The 25,908-nt window shown below is 34.5% G+C and overlaps 4 protein-coding genes across 11 annotated transcripts; 1 reads left to right on the top strand and 3 right to left on the bottom strand.

Annotated features, from left to right (window-relative positions):
• The first annotated feature begins 6 nt into the window (after positions 1-6).
• Positions 7-16,082, top strand: Rtel1 (Regulator of telomere elongation helicase 1). Of its 5 annotated transcripts, none has more exons than XM_078193513.1 (11): positions 7-139; positions 3,744-3,799; positions 11,671-12,094; positions 12,166-12,682; positions 12,752-13,059; positions 13,133-13,339; positions 13,397-13,559; positions 13,643-13,900; positions 13,977-14,216; positions 14,286-14,774; positions 14,864-16,082. In XM_078193513.1, exons 3-11 carry the CDS (start codon positions 11,835-11,837, stop codon positions 15,110-15,112), a joined length of 2,691 nt encoding a protein of 896 aa, XP_078049639.1. In that variant the 5' UTR covers positions 7-139; positions 3,744-3,799; positions 11,671-11,834; the 3' UTR covers positions 15,113-16,082. The 5 variants fall into 5 exon arrangements, with proteins under 5 accessions (XP_078049639.1, XP_078049648.1, XP_078049630.1 ...); XM_078193504.1 differs by lacking the exons at positions 7-139; positions 3,744-3,799 and adding exons at positions 10,784-10,872; positions 11,462-11,602; XM_078193495.1 differs by lacking the exons at positions 7-139; positions 3,744-3,799 and adding an exon at positions 11,080-11,420 and having other exon boundaries at positions 14,864-15,008; positions 15,070-16,082.
• LOC144476521 (uncharacterized) lies at positions 3,796-7,195 on the bottom strand. The gene is made up of 2 exons (XM_078193597.1): positions 6,537-7,195; positions 3,796-6,071 (listed from the first exon to the last, which is right to left on the bottom strand). The coding sequence occupies exons 1-2, from the start codon at positions 7,066-7,068 to the stop codon at positions 5,299-5,301; spliced, it is 1,305 nt and encodes a 434-aa protein (XP_078049723.1). The 5' UTR covers positions 7,069-7,195; the 3' UTR covers positions 3,796-5,298.
• Oscillin (glucosamine-6-phosphate isomerase Oscillin) lies at positions 7,997-10,912 on the bottom strand. Of its 3 annotated transcripts, none has more exons than XM_078193660.1 (5): positions 10,301-10,709; positions 9,961-10,119; positions 9,566-9,850; positions 9,123-9,481; positions 7,997-9,052 (listed from the first exon to the last, which is right to left on the bottom strand). In XM_078193660.1, exons 2-5 carry the CDS (start codon positions 10,082-10,084, stop codon positions 8,975-8,977), a joined length of 846 nt encoding a protein of 281 aa, XP_078049786.1. In that variant the 5' UTR covers positions 10,085-10,119; positions 10,301-10,709; the 3' UTR covers positions 7,997-8,974. The 3 variants fall into 3 exon arrangements, with proteins under 3 accessions (XP_078049786.1, XP_078049779.1, XP_078049773.1); XM_078193653.1 differs by lacking the exon at positions 10,301-10,709 and adding an exon at positions 10,178-10,300 and having other exon boundaries at positions 7,998-9,052; XM_078193647.1 differs by lacking the exon at positions 10,301-10,709 and adding an exon at positions 10,776-10,912 and having other exon boundaries at positions 7,999-9,052.
• LOC144476568 (transmembrane reductase CYB561D2) lies at positions 14,566-25,154 on the bottom strand. 2 transcript variants are annotated; one of them, XM_078193673.1, is made up of 3 exons: positions 25,009-25,154; positions 19,090-19,276; positions 14,566-18,061 (listed from the first exon to the last, which is right to left on the bottom strand). In XM_078193673.1, the coding sequence occupies exons 2-3, from the start codon at positions 19,249-19,251 to the stop codon at positions 17,540-17,542; spliced, it is 684 nt and encodes a 227-aa protein (XP_078049799.1). In that variant the 5' UTR covers positions 19,252-19,276; positions 25,009-25,154; the 3' UTR covers positions 14,566-17,539. The 2 variants fall into 2 exon arrangements, with proteins under 2 accessions (XP_078049799.1, XP_078049808.1); XM_078193682.1 differs by lacking the exon at positions 25,009-25,154 and adding an exon at positions 24,663-24,964.
• Between the last annotated feature and the right edge of the window lie 754 nt (positions 25,155-25,908).

Consider the following 25,908-nt stretch of genomic DNA (forward strand, 5'->3'; position numbering starts at 1 on the left):
CAATAGGTTAGGAAGTCGCGACTCGTAGCCGGAGTGTTTAAAATACGCGACTATATTTTTCGTTTGCACAAGTATTTGCAATAATCCCGGCGCGTGTTCAGAAAGGAATTGTTCGTTAAATACGCTACATAAACACAAGGTAATGTTATAAATTGTACAATCCAATCTGTCGAATCCTTTTAACGCTTTGATAATGTTATTCTCTTGGTCCGTGACGAATGTAATGTACTGCAACATATCGCTGGGAATTCCGAACTCTTCGAACTTGCGGCACAATTCCAATTTTATATTCTCTGTCGTTTTACTATCATCTGGTAAATCAGTTGTAAACAGAACTCTTTTTTTCAATATCCATAACTCGTCGATGTAGTACAACGTAACAGTATAATATGTTATCTCTATACAATTGTCACTCCAAACATCTATCGCAGCAGCACAATTACCACTCTGGACTGCATTCAACACCTCTGGTAAAATATGATTTCTCGTTTTATCGGTTAATCGTAAAAGATATCTTACTAACGTCGCTGTAGTGGGAAGAATATTTTTCACTGACACACTGCCATATCTGCATCCAATATTTATTATTGTCTGTGCTAATTTCCTAAATCCTTCGCCACCTAAATTGCTAACTGGTTGTACATCGCGTAAACAATATTCCGTGCATTTTTCTAAAATTTTCCTCCTGTCATTGGTTGATATATCGTTCATAATTGTTCTGCACGTGTGCCTAATTAAATGAGACGTTCCACTTTTGCCTTTGTACTGTAATATCTTTTTGCACAATTTGCACTGAACGTATCCACTGTTCCTATTTGTCTCAGTGTTTTTTATCATCAAAAACTTTTCCCACACTGCACTTTTTCCTTTGGTATTCCACACTAATTCGTATTGTCCACTGTCGATCTTTTCTTGAATATTTATATTTTCGGTTCCATTGCTGTTACATGTTCCATATTCAGTCCCATGCTCCATCATTAGCTCCTGATTACCATCCATAATAAATTTTTGTTTTTCATGCCGAAATGTATCAATCGTGTAATTCGATTAACATGTATCAATCTTGCTATTAAATCGACGTGTACCGATGGTCTCTTACCAACGGTGGCTCCAAGTTTGGCGGTCCCAGGCGCACTGAAAATCTGGAGATGAAAAAACACCGAATGCGAAACAGCTTTAGAATACAAGGGGTGGGTAACAAAAGTCTCGTTTAAATTTCCTACAGTTTGAAGTTGAAGAGCGGACTTGAAGAGGGGACACAAGGGCAAGCGAAGAACGCCCTTGGCGCCACCTACACCGACCTACACGACATTTCAAGGAATGTTCGATTCATTATTATAACTGAATAGAAAATTTTTTATGTGTATTAATTAGTAAGCGACAGAATGGATATTAAGTTTTATCAATTTTTAACCTTAAACCTCACAAGTACTCACAGTCTCATAGATTTCGAATACGTACGTGAATGTAATACACATATGCAGTCTTTGATATTAGAAAGAATTCAAGCTCATACAAATCATATTTATATGAATCAGGATTCTTTATCTATAGCCACATATGCACTTCATATAACAAATTTTATTATATTCATCTTTATTAAAAATATTTATAAATACTTATAAAGAATTCTAGTCTAAGCTACATCAAAGTATTGCATTTCTCTTTTGAACAACTTGTAAAGTATTTGAAACTATTTTCAATATACTTCATCTTGCAGTTACATTAGATCAGCTAATGATCTTTACAGATAGAACCTGTTAAATGGCGTGTTCTGCTCCCATAGACCATAAAATGAACGGGAAATGTTCTCATTGAATAATCATTATTGTAACCAAGACTGTAAGGAAAGGTACTTAATCATAAACTCTAAAATTTGATTTTTAAAAACAGTCGATATTTTGCAGAGACTAGAAGAGAAGTTCCTGCCCTCATAAATCTAAGAAAACATCGTTTTTTAACTTTTTGAAAAGTATAAGTATCGGAGAAGTAGGTCTCTCATGTATACGAAAATGTTTTAATATTATTGGAAAGTATAGCAGTACATTTTTAAAATTGTAAAATAAAAACTTGTGGGCAAAATAAATAAATGCAGTGTAAATTAGACGCGGTTATAAAAGAAAATTAAGGAGCGGGATTCTAGGTCGGGCCGGAGTGCGGGTTGGGCAGACTTGGGTAAGCCCGAAATATTGTAGTAGGGACGTATGGTTTGGAAAGATCGAGTGGTGTCGACTCGGTCAAAAGCAAGATAGCTTTAGTGGCCTTGGGCAACCGCTGCAGCGGAACGTACCAACCTGGCCCGGCCCGGCCCGGCCCGGCCTAGCTGGATGGATAAATCAATAGGCGGAATTGGGCTTGCCCGACCAAGCCCGCTTGTTACTTTCCCATTCGGACCTGTGCAGTATTGCCAGATCTGGAACGTGCAAGGTTGCCACATTATTTAGAACTGTAAATATTTATACAAAACTGCAGCTACGAAGCGCCATTCTTTTTCCTGTTTCTCTTTGTTTTAATTTTCTTGAAATTTAGCATTTTAAATAAGTCTTCGAAATTGTTATTCAAATTTTTTACAGTATAAATGCTATTCTATTTAAATAATTCGTTTAGCTCAGTTTCCGCAATAAAAAATTTTGGGAGATGTACAATAAAATAGAAAAACGTATCTAAAAAATGAACAATCATTAGATAATGCAATTGTGTTTTTATTTGAAAATTATATAAATGAAATGTTTGATCTTACAAATTAAAGCAGAATTTCGTAACGGAACTGTTGAGAACATTTTTATTTAATATACTATTTTCTTAATGTAGTATAGTTTAGGTATAGAAATAATTATCATTTTCTTGTCATCCCCTGTCATACCAACCGGACTTACAATTATATGATAGAGCCATCGGTAGTTGGAGATAAAAACTTTCTTTGAAAAAGAAACCTACTTTATGTACGTAGCCTAAACTACATTAATTATTAACTTAAATCATTATCACAGACTTAGGATCCGTATAGCATTGCATTTTATGGGCTTTTTCATCACACCTTTTCACGGCCCTAAAACCCTCTTATCATTTTGTGTTATGTTCAGTATTACCGATAGTTCACGAAACTGGGTACGTTAGCAAGAAGCGAATATTTTATACATATATTTCATTTCTACTACGAGTACTGCATATTATTTGGAGATAATAATTGTATACGACGTGACATTTAAATGGTGGAAATAGTATTTATGAAACATTTATGTAGAACAGAAATACGATATAAAGGGTAATTTATTTAATATAAATTTAATAATTACTTTTTCTTGCAAATGGGTATTTACACCGTTAATAAATTTATAAACTTTACATTTTTTTTTAGTTTTAGTATATAACAGTTTACAACATTAAAAATTTAACATTTATTTCTATATATCTTTCATTCTATAATACGATTTTTCAATAGTGATAGGGACATTGTTATATTGTATGCTGTAGTATTATTTATAATAGAAAACACATACACTTTAAAATTTTGAATCGAAATATCTCAAAAACAACACAATTTTGGGAAAATGTTATATACAAAAATTATTCGATTTAAAAGAGGAAATAGAACTATAGTAGAGATTCCCTTATCCGACCATTTATTATTATAATATTCTGATATTCAAACGTTCTATTATCTAATCATGTTTGGCATATTTACAAAAGTAATTTTTGCTACGTTATTATCCGATTTATATCATGTTTTGGCTTATTTTCAGCGGGAAAACACCTCCAATCGATCGAAGTACACCATAAATCGAACAAAATTGATCACGTGAGCAATCTAACGTCTTATACGTAATTTATCAACTAACTTTATTCACGACTTGCAACGATATATTTTACTTTGTATAATTTTCAATATGATATTTACGAATATCAGCAATCAGTATATAGATACACATACAATAACACATTACAATTACGACGCCACAATTGTTTATGCATTTCTTAATATTTTTCTACCAGAATATAATACCTTCCATATTAAAACGAAATGTTTTAAGTTTATTATAAGAAGTTATGTAGATGCGAGGAAATTCGTTAACATTACTTTTAAATTACAAATATTGAAAACCATACTTACATTCTATAGATTCCTTGGACTAATATATTTAAATAGCCGAGTGGCATATACATATGTATGGAAATTATAATTAAAAAATATACGAATTAAAAATTAAAAAATTTTTAACTATTTATTATTTATACGAAACTAAAAATGGTTTTTTTGAACAAGTTAACGAATAACCACATAATTATTTATTAAAGGAATGTCAAATAAAAAATGCTACGATTCAGAGTCCGTTTATGTTTTAGGATTTGTGCGAATTTTAAATCTGTGTGGCAACAATGTGTTTTTAGAAGCTGGCAACGTTGTAAATTAGCCACCTCAGATACACGCTCTTATCTGTTACAGTCAGATGTAGTTCACCAGCTGACAGATTAAGACAAAAATGTACTGTATGCAATCTCTGTACGAATCCTAAATCTGTGCCAATGTACAAATTCAAAGGTGTATATTTCATTATCGGTGATAAAATGATATTGTCCAATAATTTGAAACGTTTATTTTATTTGAAAAAAATGACAACATAATTAAATGTTATTAACACGTTACTTAAATATATTTTTAAACCATTTTTCTCTTTTTAACAATTCTGATAAAAGAACGCGATTCATGTACGTATTGAATATCTTCGTTCGCAAATCTAAAGTTTGATCCAATTCCATGATCAGTATCTTAGATATCTTGGATATTGGATATACGATATCCTCACTTTACGTATTATAAATGTGGTCGAGATCTATCATATTACGCTAACAAAGTCCATTCATCACGATTCATGAAATGGTTTATACCATTAGGGTATACTTTCCATTTGATCCGCGAATGTTCTTAACAAATGATAAAATAATTTTATCCTATGTATTAATAAAAAATACATAGTTACCTAATATGTTCTATATTGAATTGAATAGTTCGAAAGCAAACAGTTCGCGAATCACTATCGTTAATCATTGGAAATGCTATCTCGTACAGCAAGATTGTACTTCTCAAGAGGTTTAGATTAATCCCTCGACTGCCGAATCAGACAATAAAAATTCCACAAAATCGAAGTCTCTACCTTGACATAACAAAATTTGATTAGTGAGAAGTTATCGTAACAATCAGAGTTCGATATTATTTTTAACACGTGAGCAATTATTTGGCTGACGCGTCAGTTAACGCGTGAAATTGTAGAACGATCTGTCAATATCAAATGAACATTTTCAGGATGTTTCCTCATTTACAGATAACCAATTACGCTTAACGAAGTACAATACTACTCTCCGTATTCGGTTAACGAATGTTTTGTTGCCTTCGTAACCGGAAATAGCTGTGTGCATGTTGTCATAATCGAAGTTCGATTCCTTTATGTCCATCGTCATTATTTTGATCATCATCAGTAAGTGTACGAACTCGTAATGAGCATCTTCTTTTAACTTCTCTAAGTATAATTCCTTATCAAAAGCCTTCGTGTCACACTTTAATTCGTTCAGTCTCTTTACCAATGTCTCGTAGTATAAATCTAGTAGGCTTTCGAGTTGTTCATCTGTGACGTCAACCTCGACACTCGAAAAGACATAAAGGAGAACATCACGCAGCGCGCTGGAGTACGTATACGTTTGGAAATCAATGAATTTCACATCATCGATTTTTCCTTTGTCATCACGATGAAACAGCACATTGTTTACCCAGAAGTCGGTATGGATGATGGTCATCCATGGCTCCCGAGGAACGTCTCCCCAGAACCCTTTGATCTCTACATCATTGACGACCTTATTGCAGACGTCGTAGTAGACGCACATTTCAGGATCCTCCTTGATCGTATTCAATGTTACGTCAAATATATCATTGGCAGATCCTGCGTCCGTTGAGTAAGTCTTTGAGTGCATCTTGAATATATGGAACAGACCTGGTTGTTTTTGTTTCATGGCCATTCCCAAAGCGTGGAACTTGGCCAGGGCTTGCAAGGCAAGTTTCGAATGTTCCATATCATACCCTGTATTAAACGATACATCATTGCAAAATGAAGCTATACTAAATATGCCCTATTTGAAAATATTTCGTCGACGTTCACTTTATCTATTTATTTATAATGCTTAGATGATGATAAAAACATATAAACAGTTATGTACACCTGAATGCAGCATGACTCAGTTTTCTTGAATCAGGAGCGGTCACGATCTATCGTAGAAAGCAAACTAGTAGGAATCGGGCCGTTTAGTTGCTTCAAATAGTTGTAAAACTAATCTATGCGCCAATGTATGATTAAAGACTGCCAGTGTGAAGCGAGTTAAATCGGTTAATCACAAATAATGATTGACTGCCTTTATGACACGAATGAACAACTCAAATCAAAAACTGTAGAGATATTAGACTTACAATTAGATAATATGTCATTTTGTACAATGATCTTCAGCCCAATTACAAGTAAGCAAATGCGATAACAAGAAGCTGAACATACCGACACTCCTGACGCCATGGTAATATCCATAGGCCTTCAGATTTTCCATCAGGAAGACTGCGTCGTCGTCCATCTCGACATCCGGTTGCAAGGACATCCTGGATCCGTAAAACTTTGGTAGGAAGTTGAAGACCTCCTTGGGTTTCAAACTAGACTCGAGTTTATTGTAGGCCGGCATAATGGTCTCGTACATGAAAATTTCCTTGAAGAACGTCTTGGAGCTGTTAAAGATGCGCCGCTGAAACTCCGTGGGCGGCAGCATCTTACCAATCAGATGGAGTTGTTCCTGTTCACCATCATGTCCTTTCTTCAGGTCAACATCGACCTTGAGGATGGTGCTACCGTAGTTCTCGCCGGGGGGCAACAGGGATTCGACAGTAAAATTTTCAACGACTACATGGTCTCCGAGTTTCTGGCGTAGCAGAGGCTCAACCTCGCGCAACACGATCTCTTTCATCTCTGCCATCTTGTCTTTCATGATTGCGATAGACTTCTCTTGCTTCTCTCCTCCTTCCTGCATTGCACGGTCCATGAAGCTGTCCTGATCTCTTTTGAAAAAATGATCGGTCTCAGCGATAGAAACCGTCTCAAAGCTGAATTTGTATTATATTTGGCCAGACTGTTCGACTATGCGGCCCTCGAAGCCGCTGCCCCCCTCCCCCCTCCTGATCGTTGTCCTTATCAATTAGTTTGATTCGTAGATTATTACGCAATATTAACCGGTACATGTGGAATTATCACGAAACCGTGTCGGAACAAACGTGTGAACCCACATATATGCTGCTCTGTCATCGTTCCATTTGATTCGATTTTCATAATCACTTCTATGAGCAAATGATCCTATTTCCTGTTGTAAGGCTTGTTCCCGCATTATTACTCTTTCATTGTGTACACTGGTTAGACAAAATTAGAGATAACATTCCATGCATTTATAACAAAAATTGAGTAGGTGCATTGTGAAATATCAGAAAGATTAAAATAGGCCTACTGATATTATAAGAAAAAAAGAAATATAAAAGTAGTTCCTGTTACTTCTTGAGATATTTTTTGGGACAACCGATATGGGGCCGGGGGAACCTTCCACTTTTTTTATTATTGAGGAGTAGTTTTAATATCATAGAATCAATATTTCGTGATCAAGAACAATGATCCTTATGCTTACCGCGTATTAAATTTAATTTATAAAGTTTCACATTGAAAACATTTTTGTGTCATTGTGTTTAAACTACTCGTTCGATATTGTATTAATTTATTTATATTTTTACTTTGTTAGCTATCATTTACCTATCGTGTTTTCGTTTGACCAGTGATGTAAATCGTAAATGATTCAACGCGTGATCTAACTATGTCTAGGATGGATTTCGCAAGCGTTGGATTGAACGTCCTTGAAAATAACGCCTACTTTTCCACAGTATGATTTCTAGGCTGCGGATAATTGTGTAACATTCAGTTTTTGGAAAAATAATATCTGAAGATCAATATCAAATAGAAAATTATATGTATATCTGGAGCAGTGCAAAAATTGTAAAAAAAATTTGGGTACGTTATGAATTTTGCTGTTATTTTAATTTTGTTCAATTACTTGTAAAACGTTCCATTTACTATAGCTAAAACAAATTGAAAATGTCATAAAAAGGGTTTTATTTATGAAAAGTATAATAGTACAAAAATATGGCATTTTTGTAATAGTAGAGTAGTAGTTATAATAATAATTCATGTAAATAACAGTATAATAATGAATGTTTCATTAAAACAAGTACGTTATATATTATATAGCATTGTTGTCAAAAAGTAGTTTGTCAAGTAACATACACAAATGTCATTTAAACTCTATAAAAAATATAATTTACATGTTCCATAACGTTTGGTAAAGTATGTGGTGGACATGTTATATAACAATGAACTTTAGAAGTATGCAATACTATACAGTAAAACCCGGATAATTGCTTCAAATCATTTGCAGCATAAATACTCGGCAATCATCTCCTCAATGGTGGGGATATTGCGGTAACCTTCAATGGGAAGAACTCGAAATAGAATGTCGGTAAGACGACACTAATTCAACAATGAAACTATTTTATTTTATATTTTCTTGAATTTTTACATTTATCAATGTATCTTTTAGATTTTACTGATTAAAATAAAACCAAACACGATATCATTTTCATTATATTTACTGATTGTATCATAAATTACAAAAAAGAATTGTATCATATTTACCATATTTAAAATAATTATACCGTATTTGATCTTATTATAATTACCCAAATCTTTCAATTACATTGATAAAAGTTTTGTTTGAGCAAGAATATTAAATAAAAAAGTTTAACTGTTGTATTAGTATTGTTTTGTGGATAAAATCAATTTCCCTACTTCTTAATCGTTCACATTGGGTTCCGAATTTCGGATATTTACCCAAGTTTTACTATAGTAATATCTTAACTATCTTGAATTCTCTGACGAAGGATTGATTCCCCATCTGCTTCAATTAATTTATGATGTACAGCACTGAGAGCCTGTAATATCAAACAGAATTATTATAAAAGTATCTTGATGCTACAATATCTTATATATTACAGTATATACCTTAAAATATTTAACAGTTTTAACACGCAGCTCTAATGTTGCATCTTCATCGCAAATGATCAATGTTCGAGGGTGTTGCTGGAAGGCTGACACAGTCCACATGTGATTAATTCCTTCCTCTATTGCTTTATATAGTGCAAATGCTTTATGAGATCCTGTAATAAGAATCATTACTTCTTTAGCATCCATTACTGTGCCAACACCCACAGTCAGTGCTTGCTTCGGAACTTTGGAAATGTCATTTCCAAAGAATCTTGCATTGGCTTCTAATGTATCTTGTGCTAATGTTTTCACTCTTGTACGCGATGCTAGAGATGATCCTGGTTCATTGAAAGCTATATGACCATCTGGACCAATACCTGTAGAACAATTTCAGCATGTTTTAGGTCTTTGAATAAAATTACCTTTTACTAATGATATATAAACTATTATAAACTACAAACCACCAATAAACAATTCAATTCCACCAGCCTCCTTAATTTTCATTTCAAAATCATCACATTCTTTCGTAAGATCTGGTGCATTACCATCAAGAATGTGCACATTCACTGGATCAATATCTATGTGCTTGAAGAAATTATTGTACATATAATAATGATAAGATTCTGGATGATCTCTGGGTAAATCTACATATTCATCCATATTGAATGTCTTTACATATTTAAAGGAAAGTTTTCCTGCTTTACAGTATTCAATAAGTTTCTTGTACATTCCCAAAGGTGTGCCACCTAAATTATAAACAATAACAGATAAGATCTAACATAAAATTTATATTCAAATATTGTTAAAATAAAAATTATTTACACCTTGATTTAATAGAATGAATAATGAAACATACCTGTCGGAAGACCAAGGACAAAATATTTCTTTTCATTCGGCTGAAAATCATTGATTCTTTTCCAGACATATTTGGCAGACCATTCTGCCACATGATCTACCTTATCACAGATAACTAACCGCATCTTTATTTAAGCTGTAAGTCAATTCACACTAGACACTGAAAAGAAGTTTAATTATAGATGTAAATATTTATTCAATCAAACTTTGAAGCTTACAACGATAAAACTGCACGCAAATAACACTGCTATTCTCTTCGTATACAAGCGATGCACTCTATAGTGCTTTACGAATTCACAATGATATTTACGACAGTGTGACGATATCTTTGTGACAACGACCTTTTATCGCGTGTAAATACGGTGCAGAAAAGCTTCACAGTCTCAACATTTATTATATGCATTTATTTTGCGACTCAATTTTTTCGACGCTTAGTAAAGCAAATCTAAATTAAAATAAAAACTCTTTTATAATTATTAGTTTTATTGATTTCCTTCTCTAACGCATGGGAAGAACGACGAAGATAATATCTTGTTTCAATTAGAAAGCTTGTTTAAATAAACTTTACAAATTGCAATTTGCAACACCGAATTTGCAGTACAATAGTTCGAGTTTCGCTGACTGGTTCCTCGGACTTAATTTTGAGGTCAATAACCAGTGACTGTCGACTTTTAGAACGGCACACCTATTAACTCAAAAATTATGTTTTCTATTTGTTAATTCAAATTCTGCAACAATAGCGGGAAACGCAAGCTCTCTCTCGCGGAGAAGAGGGAAATATGATTTAGAAAAAATACGAATCCGATAGAAACGAACCTTTTCTCGTCGTTCAGTCGGTCAGCCAGCCAACCACCAAAGTAGCAAATGCGTGACTAACCTAATCTCAATACTTTACCACTTTACAATCTAATATGTATGAATTAATCTTTCCTCATTGCAGTTGCCACTTGAAAATAAGTTATTTTGAACAGACTTCACGATAATTTGATAATAGGCGTTGTCGACATAAAAGTACTACTTGATAGACATAAGCGTTTACTTGACAGAAATCAAATTTATCTTGTCACGAATTGAAATAATATGTTCTCGTACATATTGAATAATTTATATTTATATTTATAGAATAATTTATTCCCTTGCGAGTACTGTTTTGTTAGGCAAAATATATTTGTTATTGTATTAGGTATAAATGTCGTCAATATTGATTGACAATTGATTAAGATTAGATCTGGCGGGAACGAGTACATAATCGGTATTGTTGTTCGCAACGATTGGACATAATTTTGTATTTAATAAAGGCATTGTTGTATATTCTGTTGTTAGTTAGAATGCCTGAAGTGACAATTAGCAATGTTATTATTAATTTTCCTTTTAAACCATACTCTGTTCAAGAAGACTATATGGCAAAAGTGATAGAATGCCTTCAGAACAGTAAAAATGGTGTATTAGAATCTCCGACAGGTATATTTTAATGATGTAATTTTTATATCTTGATTTTACAGTCGGAATGATATACAATTAGTCATACATGTGTATAATGTAGAGACTATATATCAATTTAATGTTTATAAATAAAATTGCATACTAATAATTTTTTGAGCCAGTTATGTCATTACAACAAAAACTACATGACTTTAAACGAAGTAATTTTTATCAATGTAAAGAGTAAGAATTTTATTATGTATTTAATAATATTTATTAAACATTTCAGGTACAGGTAAAACACTATGTCTTTTATGCTCATCCTTAAGTTGGCTATTAACAAAAAAGGCACAACTGCAAGCACAATCCTTAGTGGGAGCAATAGAGAAACCAAATTTTGGAGGATATTTTTTCAACAAACTCAGCAAAGAACTGAAAGGAGCTACAGGTGACATGGAGCCTTCATCAAGTTTTATTTTGGCTGCTCCAAAAATTATCTATGCATCTAGAACGCATTCACAACTATCACAGGCAATGCAAGAATTAAAAAGAACTGCTTACAAACATGTCAGCACGACTGTATTAGGATCTAGAGATCAGCTTTGTATCCACCCAGATGTTTCCAAAGAAATCAACTCTTCAAATAAGATACATATGTGCCACTCTAAAGTAAAATCTAGAACATGTTCTTATTACAATAATGTTGAAACAAGGTAAAGGTTTTGAATATTCTATGTTCAAGTAGTAACGTACACTAGTGTTTAATTGAAAATTAATTTTATAGGAAAGAAGAGCCTTTGTTTAAACAGGAAGTGCTAGATATAGAGGATCTGGTGAAGGCTGGCCAAAAATACAAATGTTGTCCATATTTTTTATCCAGAGAACTAAAGCAGAATGCAGATATAACTTTTATGCCATACAATTATTTGCTAGATCCAAAAGCAAGAAAATCTCAAGGTATAGAGCTGCAAAACAGTGTTATTTTGTTAGATGAAGCACACAACATTGAGAAGATGTGTGAAGAGGCAGCATCATTGCAGATATGTAGTACAGAAGTTGCAATGTGTATTGATGAAATCACAGCAGTAATGCAAGACATGGCTAACAATACTCAAGAAAATGATTTCACAACAGAGAATTTGGGAAATGTACAAAAAGATTTTACTGCTGATGATTTATGTATTTTAAAAGCCATGTTTTTGGAATTGGAAAAAGCAATTGACGATATAAAAATTGTGAATTGCGATGAAGGGGATACGTATCCCGGAAGTTACATCTTCGAGTTGTTAGAAAAAGCTCAAGTTAGTTGATAATCATATTTTTAGTAAAACATCCCTAAAATAATTAGCTTTAATTATTTTTCATTGCAGATAACGCATGGCAAGGATACTTTAGTGACTGAGAAATTAGACAAGATTGTTCTTTATTTAACAACCACAAGCACATCTCCATTTGCAAGAAAAGGTAATGCGCTACAAAAATTCAGTGACCTGTTAAGAATAGCATTTAGCAATAGCAATAATATGCGTCACAGAGAAAAACTGAAGCAATGTTACAAAGTGTACATTCAAGTAGAGGAAACAAAAAAGAGTAATAAAAACGATGTTTGGGAAACAAAGAAAACTTTAAAGAATAAAGGCAAAATTATTAGCTATTGGTGTTTTAGTCCGGGATTTAGGTAAAAACAGATAGAATTGTACATATGTATCTATGCGCTATTTAAAAGTTCTAATATACATATTTGTATGCAGTATGCAGCAGTTACTTGAACAAGGTGTACGCTCGATAGTCTTGACAAGTGGTACATTGTCCCCTTTAAAACCTTTCATATCCGAACTGCAAATACCAATCGATGTTCAATTGGAAAATCCTCATATAGTAAAAGGAGATCAAGTTTGTGTAGGTGTTCTTAGTCAAGGTCCCGACGGTCATGCATTAAACTCTTCTTATAATACAAGGTACTTTCGTTAAAAATACTTTCACACAGTACATATTCAAATAATATATTTTTCCAGGAATGATCCAAAATACATAGCATCTCTCGGAAGAACAATATTTAATTTTAGTTGTCTGATACCTCATGGATTGTTAGTATTTTTTCCATCATATCCAATAATGAAGAAGTGTCGAGAAGAATGGCAAAATGCAGGATTGTGGACAAAAATCGCAGAACATAAAGTAATTGTTTTTAATACTTATGTAGGACAGGTATTTATGTCTTTCACATATTTGTGAGTACCATTTTAACTTTTGTTTATTAGGCCATATACGTGGAACCTCAATATAGGGAAGGTTTTAAAAATGTCATGATCGAGTATTGCGAAAAGATTAAGGATCCTTCCTGCAAAGGAGCAATTTTTATGGCAGTCTGCAGAGGAAAAGTGAGCGAAGGTCTTGATTTTGCTAATGCAAACGGTAGAGCTGTTTTAATTACTGGTCTTCCGTTCCCACCTTTGAAGGACCCAAGAGTGATACTAAAACAACGATATTTGGAAGAAATAAGAACTACTGACAAAGAAGTAATAAATTCATTAATCTATTTTCCATGTGTCTAGTATTAAGCAAGAACTTCAGACATACTGTTTATTGTTTTAGGCTTTGTCGGGGCAACAATGGTATCAGCTTGAAGCATCTCGAGCTGTTAACCAGGCTATTGGGAGAATTATACGTCACAAAAATGATTATGGGGCTATAATACTCTGTGATTGTAGATTCGACAATCAAAACTTCAAGAAGCATTTGTCTGCGTGGTTGAGGCCTCATATAAAAAAATTTACTAACTTTGGAATGATTACGAAGAACTTGCGAGATTTCTTTAAATATGCGGAATATACAGTAAGTTTAATTGTTCTATAGAAGTTAACATTGATTTAAAATAGAATTGTAAATGATTTATGTTCTTAGTTACCACAACCTACTATGGTGTCAATGAATCAAAGTAGTGCTTTGTTGCCAGCGACAACAGCTACTTTTGATGCAACTGCAACCCGAGTCGCGAGAGGTAGCTCAAAACAAAAATGCGAAGTAATTCAGAAGACAGAAGAAGATACTTTCGATATCAATTCGTATAGCAATAAAAATGAACAGAATAGCAAGGTTGAGAATAAGAAAAAGAATTTCTCTGAGCTTTTAGCAACGCAATCGAAGCCTGTTATTAATTTTAGCATTTGCAAATTACAACAAAATTATTCTACATGTGATCTAACAAAGGATAGCAGTGAACCACTTGCTAAAAAGAGAAAAATAAAAATGTTACCAGTTGAACTCAATGCACATTTGTCTGGTCCATCGACTTCTTCTAGTGCAGATAAAACTGAGAATACTTCAAAAATGATTGAGGATGCCGCTAGTGAAACCGATAAAAAGATTTTGGGGAAAACGTATCTCAAAGAGGTAAACATATTTCTAATTACCTGAAGTATTTTTAGATAAAAAAGTATTTAATAGTTTGAATATTTAATACATATCGAATATAATTTTAGGTGAAGCGTTCATTGTCGGAGGACAATTATAAAATATTTGCTAAAATGATACAAGAATATACAAAAACGAGTAATTTAGACAAACTGTTGAAAACACTGCAGGACCTGTTCCCATCGAAAGAAAGCCTATTCCATTTATTTATAGGTATTCATTTAACTTTACGGCTTATATACATAAATAAGATGGTTAATATACATATTTTTAGGGTTCAAACATTTTTTGAAGAAACATCATCTCAGTGCCTTTGAAACTCATGTTATACGTTTAAGTAATATAAAGTCTTGATGATCGACATACAAGAGAATTAACAGACTGATTTTATTTTATACAATGATCGTTAAAAATGTGTTGTAAGTAAGTACTGGCGACTTGTTATATACGCAGTTTTTTACTTTAATTGATCTTTAAATTGGGAATTATTTTAAGTAAATAATGCTCTCAGTCGTCTGAGGATTTTTCTAAGATATTGTCTGTAGATTTGAGTACATATAATTTTAGGTACATAATAAAAATTTGTACAAAAAGTTCTTTTGCTGTAAAAGATTTTGTAACACCGACAAAAATTAACGTAAAGGCAATTAACTACGTACATTCAACGAATATGTATATGTATATAATGTACATAATAATAGGATATATTTATGCATACAGACACTTGCATATAAGTGTTAACAGATGGAGTAATATTATAAAATTCGCGCGCGCGATAATAAACATGAAAAGAACCAACAAAATAAATTCATACACAAGTATGGGTAATATTCAAAAATAAGAAATTGTATTAATCTACATGTACATTACATTGTGAAGGATATATACATTATTGCAATTCTATACAATATACGTATATGTAATGTGCGTATAATTATTATAATAAAGTATCGATATTTATATATATTTCTTCATCTATGTATATTGAATTATATTAAACATTTACGGTCTAGTTTCTTACTTTTTCTTTTTGGTGAATAAAATAGGTATGTGAGAATCCGATCCTCAAAATTAATTTTTGTCTCGTCCTGATCTGAGATGGTTTAAAATTTTCGGTTTCTTTTACATCTCTAGACAATGACTTGTTTTTTTTATTTTAAAATAATTGAAATTTACCGCCAATAATAACTTCTAGTTCTCCTTGGGGCAGAATTAAAGAGGTTTTCTCGACCCGTATCAATGTACTCTTGTACAGTATCAATTGACGTAGTGAGAAAACTTCTAAACTTTTCGCCAAAATTATTCACAAATAATAATTCTAAAGATCTATTTTAATTTTTGATTTAACGACAGATGATGCTTCACGGTATTTTTCAAGAATTAGCATAGTACTGTCATCTATAGTTTCCATATACATATCATGTGTAGATAATTTTGGCGAACAGTTTGGGTATTTTCTCTCTACGTCAATTGGCGCTGTACGGAGATCAAAAGAAGCTTCCTAATTTTTTTACAAGAGACGCCACAAATCATTATTTGTGGTAAATTTAAATTAGTTTGAACCAAAGAACATTCGTACTATTACATATATACTACTTAACAAAATTTAATGAAACAATTTTCTTCCGTCAGCGACTTCGACACTGCTCTTTTCATTTGTTTTCGGTATGTTACTTGGAATATACGTTGGTAACACATTGAACACAATAATGGTAATGGAAAGAAATATACTGTCTGGAGTACAGTTGTGTTAACAAGTATTTTCAACTGTTTCAATCAGATTCTCGTAGCAGTTTCTTCGAGCTGCTGTCGAAGGACGGAATATTTAAAAATTTAAGTAACAAACTATATCTAATCGCATGTATAAAACAAACTTGATTTGTATACTTCTTTATCCAGTAGTGGATTACTATCATTGGCGATTCCACTTATATTTAACTACGTTAGATTCTGTTAACATAATTAATGAATAAGTGCTCCTTTCTTTTAGAAATATACAATTCACCACTATTTACAGTGGTTCCAAAAAGAGAACAATAAATTATGAATTTTTAAAAAATTGTCGATACTCCATACTGTTATTATCTTTTTTAAATTGTTAAACGTCATGTTTCTAAATGTTTTACGTTTAAATGCTTGGTAGATTTTAAACGAGATTAATATTTTTTCACGAAATTACAGCAGTTTAAATACTTTTCGGAACCACTCTTTAACATCTTCGAAATTTTCACGAAAGAAGTGTGTTGACTTCCATTTACAGCAATTTGGCAAACGATGTGTCAGTCGCAATATCATCTACAATACTTTATCTGATCGTACGTGACCTGATAAGGGTCCAAGTACGTTTTTCTATGGAAATGCAAGATATCAATGCCAATGAGTCAGCCTGGCTCAAAGCTTCTTAATCGATAGTCATTATTTTAATCTCTAATGGAGTCTGACGTCTCTCCCACCAATCTAAAACTCTTTGATCGACCGGTGAACGAGTTTTGAACACAGTGATTATTCAAAAAATAAGCAGTCAGTATCTGTCGCTAAGGTTAGTTGTCCACAGAAATAAATTCACTGAAAGACGTTCCAACAATGCATCCTTGCGATCTCAAAGATCTCAATAAAGCCGCAGTTCTAATATTGGATAAAGAACGTTATCTCAAATGAATTTCTTTTTTAAACTTAAAATTTTAACAACTCCAAGTCTGGCAATAATGTCGATAATCTCGGAATGTCTGTTAAGGGGCTACCGATTACGTGGTGGTAGGGGGTGGACCGAAGACGACTCTGCTCCTAGAGACGGCTCCCAGGATCGGTTTCAGCAGGATGAAGAAGCCAGCGATGAAGAGAGATGCAAACACCAGGTTCCTCCCGGTCTCACTGAACCTCCACCAGCCGGTATAGGTGCCGGTGATGATACAGGCCAGCAGGAGTATCGTGACAGCAATGCCACTGAACGCGTGCATGATTTTCAAGAGGACAGGCCTGACCTTTGGATAGACCCATTTCGGATTGTTGGTCACGATACCGAAGCCTGCGGTCAGGGTCACCAGGATGATGCTGATCAGCCCAAGGATCGAGTGAGGCGTGGCGAAATGCGGTCTTTCATTCTCGATCTTGTTGACCACGATGATGATCAGACCGATCAGCAGCAAAATCAGGCCCACCGTGTGTAGGATCCAGTGCATGGTCACCCGTTTTGACCTTGACAACTTCCAGCCGAGGTACGCCTCGCCGGAAATGCTGAAGACAGCTTCCGTTATCAGGAGGCCGACCTACAGGGAAGATCATGTCAGCTTCTGGTGGTTTTCAAGAGCTATTGTTAGCACCTTCAGCATTTATTTGTTTATGACAATGATTTAAACGATTTTAGAATCTTACTGCATTGTATTCCACTTCCTGAGTTTAGTAACAGGAGAACTGCATTTTTATTTCGCTTCTATTTCTGCCAATTGATCTTTGAGATGCTAACTTTGCGGAAGGATAGTCAATTGATAATTCCAACAATAGGGTAGTTCAATTGTTCCTCGCGTTTGGAAAGAAAACGCTTTTCACGCAACGGGAAATTCTTTCGTCGGATTTAAACGCGCAAAATTTTCTCTTCCCAGGCAGTGGAACATTTGCTAGTAGAAACACGTTTCATAACCGTGTGTGGTTGCAATAAATGCCTCCGGTATGCATTCGTCCTGACATATGCAGTTACGTAAATTTTTTCTTCCGATTCAAAGTCTGCTGAAACGAAAACCGACGAAAAGAAAGAGAATCACGAGATATCGGGGAACCATGGAAATTCGTTTCTAGGTTTCGTCAGTATTAAACTGTGCGCTTAAATATAAGCTTATGCCTGCTCAAAATCTTATTTAATGAAAATCTTATATATTAACTTGTTTGATTATAGTATTATTATTTTATCATATATTATTATAATAACTGAAAAATATAAACTAAAGAGGAACGAAGTAATGATACACTATTTGAGAACTTAGAATTTTCGAGAGATCGCGAGTTTAAAGAACAATGAAGTCATACTGCAGAACAAGTTTCCATGAATAAGAACAAAAACTCTCGAGCTTTAGATCTGTATGATTCACGAGATCTTCATCAGGCACTTGCCTCGAATAACTAGTCAATTCTTCGACGCCTAATACGATTAGGTAATGCGTTCATTGCCACAATTACTACATTTTCGTTGACACGATTTTTCTTTTCTTTTAATTAATTTGATTTCAAAAAGTAAATACTCAAATATGATATCGAATGAAAGCATGACGCTATCTTATTATATATAATTCCACGAACTTACCCCGAGGCTCATGCAGATGGGGTGCCAAGAGAAAAATGTCAAGTACGAGAAGGCGAGACTAACAATGTACAGCACTGGTGCCAACAAAAGGACATGGGTGAGGGTGGAGAACACCATTGTTATGATGCTTGGCGGTCCTTTGCCAGCCGGAGGGTCGGACATCTTTGTTTCACCTTTGACTCTGGAACTGAAATAAGAATGTGAAATCTCCCATTTTAACATTTTCGACATCGGCAGTTTTACATTTTTCTTTTGTCCAATTTGCATCAAATTATTCTACAAAGGAACAAAATCTAACCGGGTATCGTTATTGTTACGTCTGAGGGCACACTTTGATTTTTATTCAAAGTAAAAATTGTCCATATTTGTTGCAAGTATCATGGATCATTTAGGAACTTTTTCTATCTTTTTTACCCTTTGTACTCGAGCGGTAAATCTGAGGCACCAGTAAAATTGTTATATTACGTTCCAAGATAATTTTTATATGATCAAAGTTTAGATTTAAAAAATTATTAAACGTGTATGAGTCATAAAGCCCAATTTCATACGCATGAAATATACTTTGTAGAATTATAAAACGGAAAAATTATTTTGGGGCTACTAGGATTTATATAAGGGTTAATAATGACAACAGGTAGATCGGATTGCGTCGATACTCTCGAGTTCTATTTCTCGTTCTTCTCTTGAAAATTACGACTACTCATTTTTGTGATAAATGCATAAAATCTGCGGTCTAGTTATTACTTATGTATAACAGAAACGTGTAAACAGTAGAAGGATTAAATTATCTGTGAGTATTGCAAAGGATTAAATTATTACTTATGATAAGATTATACAGAGAATTTTCATTTTGCATACAGATCCTCGGCCCAGTTGAAAATGGTGCCAATTTTCTAGGATTTGCGCAGAAAAATGTGGAATCCTATTAACATTCGCGGTCAGTTTTTTTCAGTTAGAAGGAAACGATCCTTCGTTCGCAAAGAGAGATCGCGTTTTAAGAATCGAGCGACACCCGTTTCACGATTCATGAGAGAAAAACAGCAAATTCTTTTGACGCAACTGCTCCTACGATCGTTTAGATGCACGGCGTGTGATTCATTGCTAATTGCGCGGCACGATTCCCCGTTTCTTTCAGCATCCACTTGGCCGAACCGACAGAACCTCTGTCTTTTCAGATTGCACAAGCTCCGGCCTAATAAATGAAGCTGCTGATTAAGTAGATGGCTGTTTAGATCGAACAGCCTGCTGCTGCCACCAATTTTCTAATTTTCTTAATAAACGTGCACTTTACGGTGCATTCTTGAACTTTTTCTCTCAAACAGGTGCGAGATCTTATAGATTTTTATGATTGTCGCACGAAATCAGCACATGTTCGTGTGCAGATTTCAAAAGAATAATGTTAGAAAAAGAACACACCTTGAACTTTGATCTTTTGAAGTTTCTTACACAAAATTGTTTTATGAACTCACTTGAATAAGATATGGAATAAGGTGTCATATAATTAAAAGTTCAAATTCGTGTTATATTCAAAACAACATATATTTGTTGTTTTTAATGAAATTTTATGTTTATCCCTTAAATTCTTTGTAACAAATTAATTAAATTAATAATAATCATTTATACAAGTAAATATATGGATTATATTCATTTCTAAGAATAATTAGATATCAATAAAATCAAATTACATGACACATCTAATTTAATATTAATAATCATTATATTACATAAAAAATTGTATTAAATTAGCTCATTTACTTTCGAGATTAATAAAACATTATATATTAAATTTTACATTTATAAATAATATAATATTCTTTTTACATACATATTAATATCAAATTATTAATTTTTAAATAAATACTACAACGCTATCTAATTTGAATAACTTTTAATATTTTCTAAAAAAATAACAAATATATGCTCTTTATAGGAATTAATGTAACAGTTCGTTAATCCCCATGTTAGTCGAACTGTATGAGAGATTATTCAAACTTTGACAAATGTTGTTAGTTGCTCCGTTCCTCAGACTCGGTTTCCTTCTAATCGAATAAGAAAAGTCATATTTCCATAGAATTCAAGTGCAATTGACACAGGTTTACACAATCTTCGATGCATCGAGTGCATTATCTTCAGTACGTGCACCGATAATTACCATTTCTTTTAACGCAACATCCGCATTGTCACGGCTATCAACAGGTTAACATTATCTCGTTTATGGGATTATCGAGTTTCTCCAATAACGCCCCTCTATTCGTGTCACAGAGCATAACGGCGTAATTGTTGCACACCGTGGCCGGTTCAAGTGTTAACTGCTGCAAATTCTAGCGTGCGTTTCCTTAAATTGAATGAACGAATCGTTGACAATGGCCGGGTAGGTTTCAGATGACTGACACTGTCGAGCCATTCGAAAGAAGAATGCAACTTCTCCAATTTCCCACGTCCCACTTGCAAGAAAGTCTAATTTCTCAATCCAGAAAATCAAAATATTATAAAACTATGAAATACGATCTTGACGTTTCGTTGATGGCACAGTTCGTTGTTAGGGCCCGGCTACAATCCGTGAAAGAACGATTTAAAATTGTCTTCAATTAAATAGATGAAATACAAAGAAGTAAAAAAGCAGTAAAACAATTTATAACTATCGTCGTGTAAGTTTGAATATATTAAACTTATTCAGAGTGGAAATAAATTTGTATTTCGATTCTATAACAAGATTCGTGCAGCAATGACACTTATCGAAAAATGTAGGATTAATGAAAATAGAGCACGGTCAAGTTCGGTTAAAAAATAGAAATATCGAAGCAAGAGAAAATGTTTAATTTTAGCGTGACTGGGCATAAATCACCGCAGTTCAGTTAATGCCAGAGCATTGGCAATTAATTTGTGTTTCACAGGAGAGAAAGAGAGAGAGAGAGAGAGAGGGGGGGGGGAGAGAGAGAGAGAGAAAGAGTCGGTGGTTAATTATAATGGAAACGTTCTTGATAATGACACGCTTATCAATGTCAATTGAGCACACGTAACTCCGCGGATGTATGCGTGCTAGTAAGTCTTTTCTCTGCAGAAAAACTTTGAAGACGTTCAATGTAGTTTTATCGCATATGTAAACACTGAGGAAATGCGATTAAATTCAGTAATTGCTAATTATTTCAAGTATCGCTAATCAGGAGTCTTCGAGGTCGAACACGGAAGGTAAACAAGCAGCAACGTACAAAAATAGTTACATTACAGGACCGGTAAGAAGTGGAACGTCGTTTTCAGGGATACGTAATTGTTTACGGGTAGATTAACATCGAGACACGAACGAATTCAGGTGAATAAATTCGCAGGTGTTGAGGAACAAAGAAGAAACCTTATCTGTTCCGTTTTACGAGATGTGAAAGCCGCGGGATCGTGGGAATTAAAGGGGTTTTAAGTAAATCAACATTGACAACGTGGCCGTAATTGCTCGTCTTTGGAAGCTGTTTGCGAAGTTATGAACTCCAAGATTTTAAAATCTTTTAATATTGTTTGTACAGTTTTCTGCAACAAATTTCAATTAATCGAGACTTTAAAAGATCGGCGATCGTTACAATAAATAACAGATTCACCGAGAAATGCGGGCGTAGTAGAATCTTAAACGATGTTGGAGCAATTGATGGCTGCTGGAATCAACGTGAAATTCGCGGAGAAATTCGCTGGGGTTATTTAACCAACAAAAGTCATCGTTCTCGCAAAAAGAAGGGCAACCTTAGCAAAAAGCAGCACGCGCCCTCGATAATCGCGGGGGAAAATAATTGCAATAACAATCGCGAATCCTCGGATTGCACTATAATGAACCACGGAGTGGTCGGCATGGTTATGGGTTAACGTTGTTCGCGAATCGTAATGAGATTGGCGAATCGGTCGGCAGCGATTTTCTGATTCGTTAGCCGGCAGTTCTCGGCCCGAGGCTTGATTACACTTTATCGTAATATAATCACGCCCGGCCGCGAGTATCTGATTCGTGACCCACGGCGGCACACTTTTTTCTCTTTTCAGCAGACCGTGCTCCGCTTTCACGGTCCGAATGAAATATCGCTGCTCTAGAACGCGCAAATCTCTCGTTTACATTGCACGGACGCGCGCCTGTGTAGGAAGAAACGATAGAAGAAGCAGAACTCGTTCACGGTTTCTCGGTATAGTGATAAAATCGCCGAATGTTTCGTTTCCCCGTTACGCAATGACCGCGAGCAAAAATAGTCGCGTTGAACCCGACGAAACCTTAACAAAATAATCGCTCGGGTTATCAACCCTTGCTCCTTCGATCGTGGAACGTCTTGTTTTTAAATACGACGCTCCAAAAATATCTTTTCACTTATCAGTCTATAGAATTACACTAGAATCCCGATTACCGAACTGGATTTTTCTCGGCCTTCTTTATTTCGATTTTCTATTGTCCCAAGTAATAACGATGAAACTATAAAAGGACCTCGGTTAATCCTGCACCTATCATTTCATGTTATATTGTATTAATCATTTATCGAAAATGAAAAGAAATTAACTGTCCATTTTGAATTTCGATAATCGAAGTTCTACTGTAATTGATTTGAATAAATTCGTCTTTTATAATCTTGTGTTTTTTGCCTTTTAATATGTACTAATGTAATATAAATAATTTAATAAATACTAATGTCTTGCCATTTAAGTTCCATTCTTTTTGGAAATTAGTTTGTTAATTGCAATTAACTGAAACGAGATAGGAACGTAAATATACATCTGAGGCTGTGCCTGATAATCGTAAGAACAATGGCAGCGGTTCGTCTTTAATTAAACGAAGGCGGATACCGTTAAAAATGCCTTCGAAGATAAATTCTGATCCTGCAATCGTTATTCGATTGCCGAGGTGTGGTACACGTATATGCAACCATACTTTTGTAACCGATATTGTAACGTATACAACGCATTAGCATTAATGTCCATATTCTGTGCATCGTTACACCATTATCTATGTGCAATATTATCTCATTGATTAACAGCACGTTACCTCGCAGTTAAATAAATGAATAAATTCGAAAGGAAGAAGTCCGTAGACTCCTTGAAAGGATATCTATTTACTAGTTGCAGTATAAACGACGTACTCTACATTTCAGTACATTAAACTGAACGTGCACGTACCATAAGTGCCTCTAAATAACTTGCATAGAGTACTGAAGATATACTTTGCTTGCACGTATTTTTCATTTGCAAGTACATAAGAAGAATATGTTATAATGTTTCAAGTAAATTATTAAAAAATGAATAACATTTAGGTACAAGAAGTATCGAAGTGGTACCATTTTTACAATTACCATTACCAATAATATTTACAAAAAGAGATTTCATTTCAAAATAACACTGTAATGTCATCACAAGACTACGAACTTGAATGCAAAATAAAAATTGTCCGCATTGATTGCAAGATACAAAAGCTACATAGACATTTATTTGTTTTCTTTCATTAATTTAACGAGTTGAACATATACTATTCTCTAGACGTTAATATTGTTTCTCATTTGATCCGCAGTTTAATCGCCAATACATAGAATATTTACAAACTTGTCAATAGTGGCACTCACGGTGTTATCTACAGGCATTCCTGAACCATTTTTGCACCAGCCTGAGAAAAAACAGATTCTACCGATACTGCACCACAACAAAGCGAACGAATGACTGAATTCGGAAGAGAGTAAAAAGTTGCCGAGCATGACCGACGAGTCAACTCGTCATCCACGGTCCCTGGACTTTAACGATCGTCCTCTGCGACGCGCGCTGCTCACTTTGGAGAACACTGTACGACGCAAAACGTCCACGGAGCGATCGAAGATGGCTGTCGGAGCACGAAAATACCCGTGTCAGGGCTGCGCGATCGAAAAATACTAAATGGATCACGGGTAAGAACAAGAATCGACTTGCGAAACTCACCTGGAACGTTTCACAGTCCGATGGACGCGCGCTAACTATCGCGTCTATCCGAGAACGGTACCAGCTGCGTGGTTCTTTTCGCACATACGCGAGGAAGAGCACACGGATCGACGTTCGCGGCTCGACTGATCCACGCGGCGAAGCATGCTCGTACGATCCATGATCTATCGCTGCGTTGCCGATACTTCTTGACGGGGTACCGCCGCCGTGTCGGATCTAGGAGAGAAAATAACAAGCGATCTACTCTGTATCTATGTTAAACGAAATATTATTCATTATATTATTATTTATTTCATTTCGAGCTTGTGGCCGAGAAATGGCAATTGACTTACAGCATTCATTTTACCATACCGTTTTTTAAAGCTATCTTCTGTACAAAGTCGTCTATTGTTCCCATTCATCATCTATTTACTAGGTGGTCTCTTTTCAGTGTACTTTTTACGCTGTTGTAATTCTTCTAGCATTTCTTCCTTCATCTGTCCTTATTTTTAATCTTTCCAACTTCCTCGTGTCTTCTTGTTCCTCCACCTGTTGCACAAAACTCTATAAGGCTACTATGATTTACTGGCGAACAGAGGCGTGAGATCGCAGTTAAAATATTCTTTTGAAATTGTGAATGACAAATGTTGTCATTCGACAGAGATGACAACGTTGTTCTAAATGTTCGAAAGGCGCAACGGTTGAAATTGGTTTACCGGTTATACCGACCACACGATGATCTATTGATCTCGTTTGCGCTTCATGTTAGGGTTTTTCGGTTTTAAGATTGTTGCGCCATCTACTTCCGTTTACACTCCGTTATGTGTACATCACGTTTAAGCAAGATCTCCAATTGTCCTCGCAAACAATAAGGAAAATCGGCGAGTAAACGCGACCTTGGCGCGACTAACAGTTACGATC

This window comes from Augochlora pura, chromosome 2, assembly GCF_028453695.1.
Source record: "Augochlora pura isolate Apur16 chromosome 2, APUR_v2.2.1, whole genome shotgun sequence".
NCBI classification, from domain to species: domain Eukaryota; kingdom Metazoa; phylum Arthropoda; class Insecta; order Hymenoptera; family Halictidae; genus Augochlora; species Augochlora pura.